This window comes from Mus pahari, chromosome 12 (genome assembly GCF_900095145.1).
Source record: "Mus pahari chromosome 12, PAHARI_EIJ_v1.1, whole genome shotgun sequence".
Classification (NCBI taxonomy): Eukaryota; Metazoa; Chordata; class Mammalia; order Rodentia; family Muridae; genus Mus; species Mus pahari.
The window spans coordinates 85,548,655-85,566,774 of record NC_034601.1 but is presented as its reverse complement, the minus strand read 5'-3'; the positions used below and the strand labels follow the sequence as shown (position 1 = coordinate 85,566,774).

The 18,120-nt window shown below is 45.7% G+C and overlaps 1 protein-coding gene across 1 annotated transcript in view; it reads left to right on the top strand.

The window, feature by feature from the left end:
• The first annotated feature begins 832 nt into the window (after window positions 1-832).
• The window catches only part of Vps26c (VPS26 endosomal protein sorting factor C), a 28,819-nt gene continuing 11,531 nt past the window's right edge, over window positions 833-18,120 (top strand). The window contains exons 1-3 of the mRNA XM_021209368.2: window positions 833-1,246; window positions 14,340-14,483; window positions 15,812-15,961. Coding sequence (XP_021065027.1) covers window positions 1,190-1,246; window positions 14,340-14,483; window positions 15,812-15,961 — 351 coding nt within the window. The 5' untranslated portion in view covers window positions 833-1,189. The remainder of the gene's footprint in view (window positions 1,247-14,339; window positions 14,484-15,811; window positions 15,962-18,120) is intronic.

The following is an 18,120-nucleotide window of genomic DNA, read 5'->3' as shown; positions in this document are numbered from 1 at the left end:
TCCCACATGATTTATTTTAGAATTGCTAGGAAAGTCTGCAGGACACACAGGGAAGTCCTAAGGGTAGAGATGGGAGCTGAAAATAGAGCCGTGAACACTGAGAAACATTTTATTTTACCCTTCAAAAGCAATTGCCGCCGTCATACATTGATCTTGGCTTCCAAACACCTAGAGTCATTCACGAGACCACTTTACAGAGAAATTTGTTATCCTAAAAGTGATAAATATTGAAGAAAATAATAATCAATGAATTCAACAAATACCATTTCTTCACATCATTTTACGTAACAAAACATCAAGATTTGACCTGCTTATCGGAAGAGTCGGTTTACACATTTACGAGACTGCAATTCAGTAAGTAGCATGTCCCCCTAAACTTCGGCGTCCACTGCGGCAGGCTGCTGGAGAAAGGGGTATACAGGTCCGTTTCCGCTCCGAATCCAACCTTTCCGCTTGCCCGCCCGCCGCGCTACCCCACGAACACCAAGACCACTTCCCGAGCAGGCGCCTGGGGAGTACCCAGAAGCCCTCGCGGCCGCAGAGCAGCGAGCAGCCGCAGAGCGAGGTCACCCGGCGCTTCCCGAAACCTCCGCTCGGCGCCGTAGGCGTGGCTTGAGGGGCGTAGCTGCGGACCTCCGCCAATCAGCGCCCGGCAGGTCGCAAACGCGGGGCCACGCCTATGCGGTTGGCACGGATTCGCCGGCCCCCAGGACTCCGGCGGAGGGGCCTCAGAACATCTGACAGCAGACGCGGATACAGGGGTGGAGCAAGCGGGTGACTGGGGGGGGGTGGGACACGTTCCTGCTATCACTTCCGGAAACCCACCTCCAAAGCGCAGCCCTTCGCGCCGCACAGCCTGACGGGAAGGCAGCCTTCCTGGGTGAAAAACGCTGCGAAGTGGTCTCACCCCCGCCGCGGGGCACGCCGGGAGAACAGAGAGCTCTCTCCAGCGTTCCGGAAGAGTGTGTGTGTGTGTGTGTGTGTGTGCGCGCGCGCGCGAGTTCGTGTGTTTTGTGCCACCATCCGTGTTAAGCCACGCCCTGTGCCGGAAGGAGGGAGGTGTGTGAGGTGTGGCGCGAACGCCGGTCACGTGCCACCACTGCGGAAGGAGCCGGAGGGGCGGGTTAGTAGGGGCGGGGCGACCGGGTCACGAGTGGCCGGAAGTTGCGGCCTTTGCGGATAATCTGACATGGGGACCACTCTGGACATCAAGATTAAAAGAGCGAATAAAGTGTATCACGCCGGGGTAAGTGGAGGGGTGTCGGGCTTCAAGCTCCGCGGTCTTCAGCACGGCGCGCGCGGCCCCGATGCTGGATGGGCGTGCCCTGCGGTCCTGTCCAGTGTGGGGCTGGGGGCCGTCGGCAGGCGGGCGGCGGGGCTCGAGCTGTCGCTCTGGGGGTGAAGAGCAGGTGACAAACGCCCCTTTCTACAGAAGAGCTTTCAGAACAGCCATGTGTGCTCCAGGCTGTGGTCACTCCTAATGCAGAGTTCTCTTCTAAGCCTTTCACCGCGGCAGGATCCATTACCCTAGCTGTAGAATGCAATCGCCCTGTCTCTACCCCCGGAGACACCAGCACAGCAGCTGTGGAGTCACAGCTGGTTTCTGCACACAGTTCAGTGGATACAAATGCAGGGGAAAACATCCCAGGTGAACATCTTAAATGGACGCTAAAGGCTAGAAACCCCACTTCCATCCTCAAAACACAAGAAGCTATATTCGTGATTTGTCTAGCAGTCACCATTCAAAGACCCCTCCCCCACAAAACAAAAACCCAAACACCAAGTCGCTTATAAAAGCGACTGTACTCTGGCAAGATGCACTAAGAAAGAGGAGACTCACTTATGCTAGATCACTCTGAAAATATTTAGTTAGTTCATAAAGGAAACGATTTATCCTGCCTTAGTTGAGGCACACTGTCAAACCCCTGCCATATTAAAGATGTCAGTTTAATGAAAAACAATTGGAGGCCAGGGGAAGTAGCTCAGATTGTAAAATAGTTGCCAGCACCGCAAAAAACCAAACGTGGTAGTGGGTGCCTGTAATCTTACCACTTAAGACAGGATCAGAAGTTTATGATCATCCTTAGCTGCATATTGAGTTTGATACGAGTCCAGGATCCATAAGGGCTGGAGAGATGGATCCACTGTCAAGATCTGGCCCTGGTATTCGGAGGGTCCAGTTCTCAGCAGCCATGCCAGGCCGCTCACAACTCCCCGTATCTCCCAACTGCAGGGAGTCTCACACCTCTGGTCTCCAATTGGACTGTACTCACAGACACAGTGTAAAACATAATTTGAAGTAAATCGACTTAAATGGTAAGTCAGTAAAATTGTTCAAAATGAAAGACACTAAAGGCAAGGAGCAGAATGCAGTGCACAGCGTTTGTCAAACAATTGTGTCTGTGTTGAATTTCTTGGGTGCATCTTAGTCACAAGGGAGCCCCGTTCATATGCTGACCTTTGCCATGGTAACCTCAGAAGGTTTAACCATGAAATGTGGGTGTGTGTATGTTTCCGACTGTATACAGAACAAAAGTAAATGCAGCAAAACCAGAACAGTTTTGAGTCCAGTTGAAAGCTACATGACTATTTTTTCTTGGTTAATAACTTTGTAGGGATATAGTTTATATATACACACAGATGGTAGAGATATAATTTGGATACAGCAAACCCAGCCCTTTAAAACAACTAATCAGTGGTTTTAGTGTATTTATAGTGCTGTGCATCCATCTCCACTAAGTTTAGAAGGTTGTCACCAACTCCAAAAGAAACTCCATACTTGATAGCTATTACTCCATCTGCCCTGCCCACAGCCCCAGGAGATCACACGTCTGCCACGGGATCTGCCTGTTGTAGGCATTTCACAGGACAAGAGTCCTCCAGTTTGTGGCCCTTTGTGACTGGCTTCTTTAACACAGCATGTTTTCAGTATCCATGCCTGCTGGAGCATGCTTGTTTCTCTGGCTGAACAGCTCTGCTTTACCCATAGGCCACACACTGTCCTTGTCAGGTGATGTGAAAGATGGCCAAGTGCTGGATGGGGGTGTCTGTGGAGTGGGAAGTAGAAAGCTAGCTTCCTCCAGGAAGAGCCATCCCAGCTCCAGCATCAGGAGGGTTAGAAAATGAGCCACCAGTGGGACCGTCTTCTGTGCAGGGTTACAGTAGAGAGGCTTTAGTGGGCTGACTTTATTATCTTGTGTTTTCCTTGGCTTAATCTTTTAAAAACCTTTGTGGCTTGGCTGTTTAGCTTATTAAGTTTCAGCCTCCTCTTTAAAATCCAGACATCCCTAGTAATTTTTTTTTGTTTTTTGTTTGTTTGTTTGTTTGTTTTGTTTTTTTCAAGACAGGGTTTCTCTGTATAGCCCTAGCTGTCCCAGAACTCACTCTGTAGACCAGGCTGGCCTCGAACTCAGAAATCTGCCTGCCTCTGCCTCCACAGTGCTGGGATTAAATGCATGGGCCACCACACCCGGCCTTGTAAATTTTTTAGTACTGATTTACTCCAGTGCAAACCCATGTCACTCACCAGGTTCTGCTGTAAAGGTCAGGGAACTGGTGGTAGTAGGATCAGACCACCCACCTAAACTCTGACCTGGCATTTCTCCAGGGACGTTATGAGACTGCAGTTCAGTCATCTCTGTGGACTCCAGAGCAGTCCTTGTGTCCCAGATGGATTTCAGAAGGATTTGCTAATCAAATTTGTACATTGAACAACTTACATGTCTATGACTCCCATCAGTGTTTTCTTTTTTAGGTGTGAGTGTGGGGGTTGTTGTTTTGTTTTTAGATAGGGTCACTGTGCATAGCTCTGAACCAGGCTGACCTCAGGCTCACAGAGCGCTACCTGCCTGTGCTTCCTGAGTGCTGGGACCAGTATGATTTTCTTTTTTTTAATTTTAAACACAGGTTACTTAAAAATATCTAATTTCCTCCTAATATAATAATTTCTAATTTTAATATTTTAAATGTTAGGAAAAATTTTATGAGCAGGATTTAAGAATGTGAGATTTTTGATAGCATTAGAAATGCTAGAAAAAAGACAATAAAATGGGAATGTTTATGATAATTTAGTCATAGCCAATAGCTATAAACATACTGTATGTATGTGTGTGTGTGTGTGTGTATAATATATATATATATATATATATATATATATATATATATATATATATATATATATATTTATTGGCTTTTCGAGACAGGGTTTCTCTGTGTAGCCTTGGCTGTCCTGGAACTCACTTTGTAGACCAGGCTGGCCTTGAACTCAGAAATCCGCCTGCCTCTGCCTCCCAAGTGCTGGGATTAAAGGCGTGAACCACCACTGCTCGGCTGTGTATTTTATATGATCTCAGTAATTCTTTTATTGTCATACGTCTTCTCTGTGAACCTGCCCATTGAACTATTTAAAAGTATTGATACACATGTGTACACAGGGAGGTGAGAGAACATTGTGGAGGAGGGCCTTTCTCCCTCTGTGGGGACCCCAGAGATGGCATGCAGATCTGAATCAACAGTCCCTTATGTATTGATTTATAACATCTGTATCCAGTAGCTGCTACTTCATAGGTGTTAGAACTGTAACGTGACGTTACAAGCAGTAATCCAACAGGGGGACATGCAGTGCAGTATGATAGTATTCTAGGTAATAGCCATTCTTAAGAGCACGACTAAATATGAGGGTAGAGATTTTAGGGCTCCTGTAAATAAAGTTTTCTCTGTAATTCACCAACAGAGAACATTAGAAGAACTTGTCAATTTCACCAGGTCTCCATCCCAGGATGTGTGGCCTCAACAGCCGTGTTGCCAGGCTATCTTCTACCTAAAAGTCTTCCCATTAGGTTGAAAACTTGACGTCTAATTCCATATTTCCAGCAACATTTTTAATTTCCTTTGGGAATATGTAACTAGTACTGTTTCATAATAGCATGTGGTAGTGTCCCCCTTCTCACATATGCTGTTCTCTTTACAACTACAAGAGATGACACTGAAAGAAGACAGAATTTAGGGAAAGTCAATGACATGGCAAGACACAAATAGAGAATATTTGAACTTGGTTTATTCTCTCTCTCTCTCTCTCTCTCTCTCTTTCTCTCTCTCTCTCTCTCTCTCTCTCTCTCTCTCTTTACATTTACTTATTTTTATGTATGTATTTCTGTACATCTCACACACACTCACACACACACACACACACACACACACACACACACACACACACAGAGGGACAGACAAGAAGTCAGTCCATTCTTTTCCTTCTACCATGTGTGTCCTGGGGGTTGAATTTGGATAGTGCTTGGTGGCAGGTACTTGCCTGTGTTTTTGAGATAGGGTCTCACTCTGTCTGCCATTCAGGTTGGTCTGGAACTCACTGTTGCTGTGGCTAGCCTTGAACTTGCAGCAGTCCTCCTGTAGTAGCATCTTGAGTGTTGGGATTGTCGTCTGGAGTCACCATCATTCTGTTCCCAAACCCAGGACTCTGGGTCTTAATTCTCATCTGTAGGGTGGAAACAATAGTTACTCAAATGCTATTTTCAGAACCGAGAGCTAGTATTTCCAGATTAAGCATAAATGTGTCCCATAGTTGAGGCTTGGATACTCAGTGGTCATGTCGTTGTATTCTCCCGCACCCCATAGTTATTCACTCTCAGAACTGTTCTGCCATGATGTGAATACAGCAGCATACTCCACAGACAGCAGACCAAGTGTGTGTTAAGCATTGCACTGTTGTCAGATGCCTGTTCACTGTGGACAGGAGGGCTAAGAGTCAGCATCCAAGGGGGATACAGGTTCAAGCACTTTCAACCTCCAAGGCTGAGTGAGATTTTGGTGTTACTTTATTTGTGTGGTGCAGTAACATGCACATGACTAAGAGTGTGTGTACTCACTGGTTAGAAGATCCCTGCAGTAAATCTCTGTGATGTAAATATAATGCCTTCGTTTTTATGAACTCAGGATGCTTTATTCATAAATCTGAAGCATGTTCTCATGAAAGTGACACCATTGAATATTAGGGTTGTGAAATACAACAGAAATAAACTAGCATAGCCAGGTTACAATGACAAGGGACTTTCTGTGGCATGGGGTGATTACTGTTACCTACTCACCAGCCCCCAAACCCTCAGAAATCCTCTGTGCATTTTGTCTTACATGGTGTGGATATAACTTCTTCAAAAATAAAGAGAAACCTTATACACAGTAGCTCATAATTTATAAGGAAAAGTTGCAAAACTGAACTCCTATTTAAAAGTCAAAGCATAGGGCTGGAGAGGTGGCTCAGAGGTTCAGAGCACTGCCTGCTTTTGCAGAGGATCCTGGTTTGATTCCCAGCTTCTACATGGTGGCTTACAACCAGCTCACACTTCCAGTCCCGTGGGCTTCCACGCCTTCTTCTGACTGTAAGGTACCAGGCATGCACATGGTGCACAGGCATCAATACAGGTAAAACGCCCATACATGGGAAATAAAATCTTTAAAAAGAAAGAAAGCCTAACTATATTCTACATGATGGTGGGTGTTTGAATGAGAATGGCCCCCATAGGACCACATATTTGAATGCTTGGTACCCAGTTATGTTACAAGATAGTTGAACTTGTTTGTACTTAGGGTGTGGCTCAGCCTTTAGCACACACCTTTAATCCCTCTGACTGGAATGCAGACATGCCCTTAGTAAACCCCTTTAATCCCAAACAATGAAGGTGAAGTTAGTGTGTAGAAGGAAGCACCTATGTTTGGAAGAAAGTGATGTCTAATTGAGTGGCAAAGTGACGAATCAGAGATTTGACAGGATATGCCCAACTCTCAGGAGAAGAGAGGAAAGAGAAGCTGCTTAAGGGAGAGACAGACAATACAGGAAGAAGAGAATGCAGTGCAGGATACAGTAGAGTAGAGAGGGAGAGTGAAGCAGCACAGAGAGGGAGAAGGAGAAGGTCTTACCAGGAGAGTTTTCTAGAGACAGGTTGTAGATACAACAAGCTAGACACAGGTAAAGACAGAATGAGCAAGAGAATCAGGAGCCAGAAGAGTTAGTATGAGGCCAAGCAAATTCAGGAGAGGCTGAGAACGAGAGGCCAGATTGAAACAGTCAACTTGGAGAGGAGTTTTGAGACAGAACAGCTGAGTTGACTGGCCAGCTAGTGTTCATAAAGAACAAGGGTAAGCATATTCAGTAGCAAGTCTCAGAGACTGAAAACACTCTGGACCTAGATAAGCTTGTACAGAAGCTAGAAACTTCAGGACTAGGCCTAGTTTAGCAGACTGAATAAAAGTTACTTTGGGGGAATTGTTTGTGATGGATTAGATGTGGTGTTATTGGAGGAGGTGTGTAACTGGGCTTTGAGGTGTCTAAAGCCCACACCTGGGCCAGTCTCTCTAGGTTGCGGATCAAGTTGTGTATGTAACCTCTTAGCTAGTGTTCCAACACCATGCCTATCTGCTGCCATGCTCTCCATGGTGGTCATGGACTAACCCTCTAAAGTATAAGCATACGCCCAAGTGAATCCTGTCTTTGTAAGTTGCCTTGGTTACTGTGTCTCTTCCTAACAAGAGAACAATAAAACAGTTGTCCTGCTGGGATGACCTGAAGTGCTGTGAGAGTATGAGAGATTGCAAGGGCACACGGAGGGTTCCGAACCTTTTAGGAAGCACAGTTAGGGTCTTCAAGTGAGCCTCTTTTATCACCTGTAACCTAATACTCCGGAAAGACTTGTTTCCTGAGTCATAATCTGGTCCTTATGTAATGCAGGAAAGGTATTTTGAGAATTAGCCTAGCCTGTTTGAAAATTGGCGTGGGGTAAAATTGTCCCCAAGATTCTGTGGTTGTCACAGCTGTTCTCAGGCTGGCCTGGACTCTGAAGCATGCCACGCGTCCTGTACATCAGGACTTTGTGGACTTCCTCCCTGCTCAGTCACTGTCTTTTCCTCTCTTCCTTCCTGCCCTAGCTTTACCTGAATTCTGTTTCAGTCTGCCCATGAGGCCAGTGTGGCCTGCTGTTGCTGTCCTGGGGCTTCCGGTCCAGCTGTGTGGAGAGCCAGCCCAGTGACGTTTGTCAGCTGGTCCTTGTGTTACTTACTTACTTCTCATATTGCTGACAGAAATATCCTGACAGGCAGCTTAAGGGAACACGACTTGGTTTTTGGCTCACAGTCCTTCGTGGGGAATTCATGGTGATAGGGACTTGAGGCAGCTGGTCAGACTGCATCTGCAGTCAGGAAGCTGAGAGACATCTGTGAGTACTTAGCTCCTTTCCCAGTTTATTCACTCCTGTTAGGGTGCACTTCTGGCCTCAGTTAACCTAATCAGATAATCCCTCACAGGTCTGCCCAGAGGCTGGTCTGCTAGGTGATCCTAACAAGGTGATAATCAGTATCACCTTTATCACCACAGCCCTCTGCTGTACTGTTTTCCTCTCTGCTGACTCTTCTCCACTCAGTACCCCATCAGTGCCCAGGCTAAGTAAGTACTCTGCTGGTCTGTCAGTCCTAGACATCCACTGCAGACAAGGCATAATGCTTTGTGGGCATTCCCAGTGGTCTGGGTACAGTCCCCTGTGACACTCATCCCTCAATGTCCTATCTCTGCCCTGGATTACCAGCTGACCACTTAGCAAGGTGGGACACTAAAGTGTTCGAGGTGAAGCTACTCTTCTATTTGCTCTCCATCATCATTTCAGTTTCTGTTGAGTTTGCAACACCCACACACATCCTCCTCCCCATCCAGCCCCCAGCTCTCTGAGAGATGGTAATCTATGCACGCTGTTCTATTTGTAATCCCTTCTTCAACCCCAGGCACTACTCTAGGCTTCAACCTGTAGTCAGGAAGGATAATGAGTGTTTTTCCATTTAACACAGACAGACACACAGACACACACACAACACAGGTCAGAAGAGAACTAGTGGGTTTGTTTCTCTCCTAGTGTGGGAGGTGGGGACGGAACTCAGGTCATCAGGTTTGGTGGCAGTGCTTTTACCTGCAGAACCATCTGGCAGCCTGAAGACTGACTTGTTTTTTATTCTCTCATATGTTACTTCCCAACCCCAGTTCCTCAGCTTCTTTCCCCCACTCCTGCAGCCTCCCCTTTTCCCTAGATCCATCCCACATCCTACTACCCTCAGAAAAGATCAGGTCTCCCAGGGACATCAACCAAACACAGCATTATAAGCTACAGTAAGACCCAGCACATACCATCACGTCTAGGCTGGACAAGGCAGCCAGTAGGAAGAAAGGATCCCACAAGCAGGCAAAAGAGTCAGGGACGGCCTCTGCCCCCACTGTTAGGAGTCCCACAAGAACACTGAGCTACTCAGCCATAACATATGTGCAGAAGCCCTAGGTCAGACTCCTACAGGCTCCCTGATCTTTGCCATAAGAGTTCCCCTGAGTCCTGGTCAGTTGATTCTGTGGTGTCCCTGACCCCCCTGGTTCCTCTGATCCTTCCTCCCCATCCTGCAGCACTGCCCAAGCTCCGCCTAATGTTTGCCTGTGGTGCTCTGTATCTGCTCCCGTCAGTTGCTAGATGGAGTCTCTCTGTGATGATGATTCTGCTGGGCTTCAGTTCCAGCACACTGCAGGCAGCATAAACTGCAGGTCAGAAGTGCTGTGGCTGGGTTAGTGTCCCAACCCTCCAGTTGAGACTCCTTGTCACCCATTACTAGGAGTCTTTGCTATGATTACTCTTGTAGATTCTTTGGTGTTTCCATTCTGCTAGGTTTCCATCTTGCCTACCAAATGCCTCTCAGTTCCAGTTGTTTCTCCTAGTAGTTTTCTCCTTCCATCCCTACTACCTGATTCCTCCTGTTCCCAACCCTCCCCGCCCCCAGTACACCTATGAAATCTATAGTTTCCCTTCCTAGACCTCCTTCAGTACCTCCCTTAAGCTCTCCTTGTTACTGAGCCTCTCTGTGGACTTTTACTTTCCAGCTGAGTATCCACTTATAAGTAAGTACATACTCTGTCTGTCTGGCCTACCTCAGGACAATGTGTTTCTAGTTCCATCCATTTGCCTACAGATTTCATGATGTCAAGTAATACTCCATTGTGTAAATGTTCTTTATCCATTCTTTGGTTGAGGGACATCTAGGTTGTTTCCAGTTTCTGGCTGCTATAAATAAAGCTACTATGAACATAGTTGCACAAGATAGAAGAGGAAGTGGGGAATAGCTCCCCAACATACTGGCCTAGGAAACAACTTCCTAAACAGAACACCAATAATGCAGGCACTAAGATCAACAATTAATAAACCTCAGTAAAACAAAAAGACAGCCTACAGAAAAAAGATTTTCACCAACCCCACATCTGACAGAGGGCTGATATCCAAAATACATAAAGAACTTAAATACATAAAGAAATTAAACATCAACCCACTAAATAATTCAATTAAAAAATGTGGTACAGACCTAAACAGAATTATTAACAGAGGAATCTCTCATGGCTGAGAACACTTAAAGTATTCAACGTCCTTAGCTATTAGGAAAATGCAACTCAAAAGTTTCTGAGATTCCATCTTATACCTGTCAGAATGGGTAAGATAAAAACCACAGGTGACAGCTGTTGGCAAGGATGTGGAGCAAAAGGGGATCACTCCATGCTAGTGTGAGTGCAAACTTGTACAGCCACTTTGGAAGTCAATATAGTGGTTTCTCAGAAAATTAGAAATGGATCTACCTCAAGACCCAGCTATACCACTCCTGGGCATATACTCAGACGCTGCTACATCCTATCTTGCTGCAGGCAAGACCTCCGCTCTATGTGTGCGGGTTCCATGCTCTCAGTGCCAGTTGGTCACGGTGTGACTTGGTAGAGCTGCATACTGAGGTGTGTGGTGCACACTTAGCCACAGTACAGCTTGCCAAGCCCAGGTGGTTACTGATGAGCTTTTTGTATTTTCTTAGCATTTTCTAGATCGATGTTTCCAGACTACATTTGGAAGTTGAACTGCTGTTCTCACATTTGCATTGTAGCTAAAAACGATAATGTTAAACAGTTCCATACATGAAGAAAAAAGTGAAAGCTTTCACTGATACTATCCTCCAGACATTTTCATACCAACATTTCTGTAAACTGCTTCTGTGCAGTTCAAGACAATGGAAAGATTGTTTTGTTTCACTTTGTAGCCCTGGCTCTCTTGGAACTTACTCTAGAATTTTACTTGAAAATGAACTTACTGTGGTAACAGGTCATCAGTTCATATGATTCAAGCATTTTGCACTCCACGACAGGTACCATTTACCTTCTTCCACCCCATCCTTCATTCCCTTCTCTTAGGTAATCAGCTCTATCAGTTTCTCAACTCTGTCAGTTTTCCAGTTACAAGGAGAATGTACAAATACCATTCCCCAACACTTTTTATAAGTGGAGTAGTATACAGGTGATAAAATGTTTATTAGAGCTCTATTCATGACAACCAAGGTATTAGCAATCAGCCTTTGTGCTTATTGACCGAAGACTATGTAATATATGACTATGTAATATATGCACAGTGATGTTCTGGTACACTAGTGAGCCCTAGCTGTCAAGGTAACAACAATGTAATGTGTACACACAGTGAGGTTCTGGTACTCCAATGAACCCCAGGTGTCAGGGACAGAGGCCAGGTGCCTTGGACTGCCCCTCCTGTGCTTGTTTTCTCATCTACAGATACTGAGTCCAAATTATGACTTTGGTAGTTTATTTCGGGTAACAAGTCATTATACAGTTTGGAGTGGTTCTTAAATCTTATTGACAGAGTTGGAAAGGTGTCTTCTCATTCTTGGTCAAAGGTGTTAAGTTTTCGCTGTGAGGACCACAAGGCTGAGGCCAGGGGTGACCTGGAAGCTTGTGCTTCTGTGATGTCTGATTGAAGGTGGGCTATGAGGTCTTGGTTCACCTCCATGGTCTCCGGAGCAGAGACTGAACCTCTCTGCAGAAGGCCAGTTGGCACTTTGGCCCTCTGCTTCATGAAGAGGTTGAGTTTTTCTCAAGGTCAGTGGCTCTGAGACAGCCATGCTGCCTACTTTGAGGAACACTGGTTTGAATTCTACATGGGAGGTATGGTGTATAGCCTAGAACATTCTGCCCACCTTTATGTTTTCTGCATACATACAACATGGAGTCTCCCTCATTCATGTTTCTGGTCATCTCAGCTTTCTTGGGTTAAGGGTCCTCTTCAGATGACAAAAGGCAGCTCTTTCCCCTGAACACCACACACCTGCAGGGATCTCCCTAAGATTCCTAGACTTGCTGCCATTCTTGATTCTAAGAGCAGCCCCTGAAGCCATGATTCCCAGCTGCAGGCCCGACTGCTCTCTGGGGGAAGGCACGGATGCTCTGCAGAGCTATATGTCTCACTTCTTTTGTGTTGAGCATCTAAATATGAGTGCAGAGAGTTCTTGGGTTCTCATTAGTTTCCAAGGTTCATGTTTGTCTTGTCCTTTAATTGAGAACACTTATATTCCACTGTCCTCTGGACAACTCCTTGGGCTACACCTGGATTAATTATCCATCCATCCATCCATCTATTTATTTATTTGTTTGTTTATTTATTTATTTAAGATAAGAATTGTATAGACCCATATATATTATAAGAATGATCAACAAATTAGTATTTTGAATTTTTTTGTTTACTTTTTGTTTTTCAAGACTGGGTTTTTCTTTCTAGCTCTGGCTGCTCTGGAACTAGCTCTGTAGACCAGGCTGGCCTTGAATTCACAGAGCTCCTCCTACTTCCTTAGTGCTGGGATTAAAGGCATGTGCCACCATCACCTAGCTTAAGTTTGAATTTTCTTTACAGTATTGTTTCTTAATTAAATCAAAGAATAATTGAGTAGACCCTGACTCACCAAGTACTTTCTGTGCTTTCAAAGTTGTTTACTGCTCTCCCCTCATATGCATGGGAAAAAAGGGCACCATGTATCCAATAATTATAATGTGGCAGTCAGTGGTCAACCCAGAGGCCTTTTGACATTTTCCCATAAGAGTAATGAAAAATGTTATGATTCCATGAGGACAGAACTAATCTCAAGGGCACTGGATAGTTTAATTATTTAATGAAATCTACAGACTTATTTTGTTCACCTCTCTTCTGGAGTATGCTAGCATGGGACTGGCTTACAGTTCAGAGGTTAGGTCTGATATCATCACGGCAGAAAGCATGGTAGCATGCAGGCAGATGTGCAGGATCAGTAGCTGAGAGTTCTACATCTGGATCTGCAGGCAGCAAGGAGGAGACTGAGCCACACTGGGCACAGTTTAAGCATATTAGACCTCAAAGCCCACCCCCTCAGTGACACACTTCATCCAACAAGGCCACACCTCCTAGTAGTGCCATTCCATATGGACCAAGCATTCAAACACATGAGTCTATGGGGGTCAAACCCATTCAAATCACCACACCCAGGATTCTACTGAGAATGGAGAAGAAACTCATTCAGAACTATTACTTGTGTGATATGATACTTGGGTATGTGGAGGTCAGAGAACATCTTGTGGAAGTTGGTTCTCTCTCATGTGGTCCCAGGATTAGAACTCAGGTCATCAGGCTTGACAGCAAGTGTCTTAAACCGCCGCACCATCCTGCTGGCCCTGTTTGTTTTCATTTAGATTTCAGGTGTGTGAAGTGGGCAGTGGAAAACAAAGACTTAGTACATGTAATAGACACAGAGTCCCACAGAGGGCAAGAAATGGCAAACTGTCTCCCCTGAAACTGGGAGTAAAGTCAGTAGGTAGGTGCCAGCACTGGTGTCGGTGTGGGCTAGTCTTCCACAGTCTTACCTTGGCTGTCTCTGAATTGTTAGCAGCTTTTTGCTGCCACAGTACCATCTGCAGAGTTTGCAAATCAGACCTCAGATGGGATCTACAAGCCAGGACTGAAGGTGTATCTGGGGGCTGGAGAGAGGGCCTAGCTGTTAAGAGCACTGACTGCTCTTCCGAAGCTCCTGAGTTCAAATCCCAGCAACCACATGGTGGCTCACAACCATCCATAATGAGATCTGACACCCTCCTCTGGTATGTCTAAAGACAGCTACAGTGTCTAAAGACAGCAAATGGCGCCTACTGGAGCAAGCAGAAGTCCTGAATTCAAATTCCCAGCAACCACATGATAGCTCACAACCATCAGTGCAGCTACAGTGTACTCATATAAGTAAATAAATACATCTTAAAAAAAAGATGTACCTGGAAGGTGGCATGGGAAGGGCCCAGTGCATCCTTTGTCCATGCCTGATACTTTACTGTTGTTGGGTGGGGTTAGGGGTGGGGCATTGCAACAACTGCATCTTGACTCCAGTGGTCGTAGTCTTCAGAGTATCTGAATCTCTGAAAGGTGTGCTGGCCTGACTGGCCTGACTGGAGGCTGTTTCTTTTCCCTCAGGAAATGCTCTCGGGTGTGGTGGTCATCTCTAGCAAGGACTCAGTCCAGCACCAGGGAGTCTCTTTGACAATGGAAGGGACTGTAAACCTCCAGCTCAGTGCCAAAAGTGTGGGTGTGTTCGAAGCCTTTTACAACTCTGTGAAGGTAAGAGCCAGCAGAGCTCGCTGTGGAGCTTTGCACTCACCCTGTGACTTGTTAGCTCTAGCTACTTTCATGGTTGTCACACTTCCAGCTCTTACCGAGCATGCGCTTGTGTTGCTTCTGTGTCCTGCTAGCAGATATTTGTATGTGTAATATCCCTGGCTGGTGCTTGGTATTAGAAGAAACTTGTATTGACTTGAGTCATCCAAGAGAGAGCTTCTCTGAGAAATGCTTGTGGCTTGTGGTCCTTGCCTTCCTCTATCAGACTTTTCTGCTAGCTTTATACACTGCTCCTGTTGAACTTCACAGAGGTAAGATACACTTGGGGCAAGGAGCTCTTTTATTATGTTTTTATTATTTTGGGTAGAGTTTATATTTTAGAAAGTTCCCCACATCTTTTCCCTGAAGGCCATGCGAGCTGTCTAAGGAAGGCTGTGAGGAAGAGAACATGAGTTTAGGTTTATTTAAAGTGTCCTATGTTTCTGCATCTTTCTAATTTTAATCCATAGGTACTTTCTTGGGGTGATGTTAAATCAAAGATGTAAAAGCATGAAAACATCTGGATGTGGTGGTGCGTGCTGTAGTCCCAGTACTCTGGAGGCTGAGGCAGAGGGCATGAAAATCAGGACTTGGAGGCCAGTCTGGACTATGCAGGGAGGCTGTATCTCAAAATAAAATGAAATAGAGAACATAAAAATTGGACTGCCTGAGTGGTAGTCCGATTCCTTTCTCTATGGAGCCCACTGAGGAGTCTCTGCGGGCACCTGGAGCTTGAGGAGAGACCCGCCCTGCCCACAGAGCTGCAGTGCTGAGGCCTGGCTGAGGGCTGTGGGAGCTGGGGCAGTGATGTTAGAGATGCCAGGTCAGGAGTAGCCCTAGGCCCCAAGTTGGCCAAGGTGGCCCAGCAGCTTCAGTGGTAGATCTGCTTACTTAAGGCGAATATAGGGTTGTTAGGACAGGCCAGTGAGGTGTTTGAGCAGGAAGCAGGCATACATGGGTTCAGTTCCTACTGTGTACAGTGCCTCAGTCCCTGATAGGTGACAGGACCATTATTGAACCACGGAGATGGGACCTATATAAGTAGGTCAAGGAGCAAATTGACTTCCACAAGTTCTCCTCTGACTAGTAAAAAAAAAAAAAAAAAAGTAACAAAATGAACCATCATTGTGCAGACTTAAAGAACAGCAGCAGCAGCTTGATGTTTTTGTTTAGCACCAGTACTGTGCTACCAAGACACAGGAGAGCAAATTTCATGTGCCTGCTGCTAGTAGGACTGCAGAGAGAGACAGACCCAGTGTGTGCTGATAGCTGAAGCTGCTTTGTGTTGACAGCCGATCCAGATTATCAACAGCACCATAGACGTGCTGAAGCCAGGAAAGATTCCCAGTGGCAAGACTGAGGTTCCCTTTGAGTTCCCACTGCTTGTGAAAGGCAGCAAGGTCCTGTATGAGACTTACCACGGCGTGTTTGTCAACATTCAGGTGAGTTCCTAACTCCACTTACTTACAGCTTTCTTTTTCTGCCGAAAACCAGCTTGATTATTTTTTCTCACTGAAATAACTGAACTCAAGTCTAATAATGGATTGATTCCAAGACTGCTCCTGTGTGTGCTGTAACTGCATTTTGTGTATGACTGTTACTGTTTTTGCAGAGCTAGAGATTAAATGCTGGGCCTCACACATGCTGTGACACAAAGTCACACTCTGAGCCCCTGTGACCCTTGTGTTGACTACGCACTGTAGCTATAATTTCTTCTTTAGGGTTCCTTTGTGCTGCCACATTTTTCTCAGGCCACAGTGACACCACCAGGGTCCCAGATGTGCTTCAGCCTCTTTCTGGCACCAGCACTAACTAGTCTGTTTTATTCTTATGAGTATCTCTTTGTGGAGTACCCAAAGGTTGCCCATTCAACGTAGGCTGTATTCTTCATTGAGAGGGGAAGTGGATTTATGATTTCCTGTCTACCTCTGCTGGTGAGGGATGGCTTTCACAGTTGCTATTGTCTCAGGAGCAGAGCCCAGTCATGACTCAGCCAGAGGAAGAGGCCCCTCTGTCATTCAGTGCAGAGAAAGGTACCTTTGTATAGTTAGCAGTGGGGCAGTCCCTTGCTAACTGAGAAGACCCTGCAGTCTGGGGTGGACGGAGTCGGGAGACTGGGAAGTTGTTGGATTTGTTAGTGAAGCTTCGGTCGGTCACATTCACTTAGTAAAGGCCACTCGTTTGCTTCAAATCTAGCACATTTAAAAAACAGTCTCAAACCATTTGGGAGGGTTAATAAAGATTTAGTCTTACATAAATTTCACGAACTGTTAGAAATCTGTCAAGGTGAAGAACATAGAGTGCGTACTCTGTTGTAGAGCCTGCCTTTCCATGAGTAGATGTTTTTAGTCTTTTCTCACATACCTGGTTCAGGCAGCAACATACAAAAGCTGACACATGCGTGCTCACATGAAAAAACATCTTACAAAAGTTTTGTTAGAGAACGCTCAGCAGTGAAGACTCAGTGCAGCTCTGAAGAGACCCAGGTTTGGTTCCTGGCACCCACATGGGGCTGCTCACAACTACCTGGAACTCCAGCTCTGGGGGGCATCCTCAGGTTTCTGTGGCCCTGTGTGTGTGTGTGTGTGTGTGTGTGTGTGTGTGTGTGTGTGTGTGTGTAATAATGGAATGGATGCTTCGTGCTAGGCCTGAGTTCTGTCTCTACAACTTATATGGTGGAAGAAAGAACTTACTCCCTACATTGTCCTCTGACTTCTGCATGTGCACTATGGTGCACATTATGCTACCGTCTACACACACACACACACAGACACGCACAGCAAGCTTATTGGGATAAGATAGATTTTCTGGTCATAGTCTCTTTTGTTTATTGTCACTTAAATGAAGAAACTGATTATTTTATTGATTTCCAGTTAAGTTCGAAGTCTCATCCTTTCCCAGATGCTGCTGAGAGTACAAATGCAGAGTGTGTGCCGTGATTGCATGGACTGTGTATGTGCCGGGACTCCTAGTCACGAGAGTATTAGTGTGTGGCTAATTCTCTAGAGGAGTTAATGATTCCCTCGCCCAACTTCTTCCTTGGTCATCAGATTTTACCACTTTAGGATTGACCTCAGCTACAGCATGGGTCTGGCTACAGGCCCAACAGCTCAGCATTTTCTCAAGGTCCAGTGTCCTCTTAGCAGGTTTATGTGGGTTCACCACCACGCAGCATCGGTGAAGCCTCTTCCCTTGCAGGGCTGGGGTGGAACCCAGCTGGACACATGTGACACATGTGCTCCATCTCTGAGCTACACCCCAGCCCTGCCATTCTTTGTCATCTGTGTTTACTTTCTGAGTTATTTCAAAGTTAGCTGCAGAGCCTGTGTACACTTCGTGTCTGTCTTCTTCAGTATCCATTCCCACAAACCCAGAGCTCTATCATACAGCACCATAGTTAACCGTCTTTACCGAAATTAAATAAATCCTCAAATAATTTCTAGCTCATGTGCAAATGTATTATTTTCTCTTGAGCAAATATACTTAATAAAAACTAGGATTATGGGGCTGGTGAGATGGCTCAGTGGGTAAGAGCACCCGACTGCTCTTCCAAAGGTCCGGAGTTCAAATCCCAGCAACCACATGGTGGCTCATAACCATC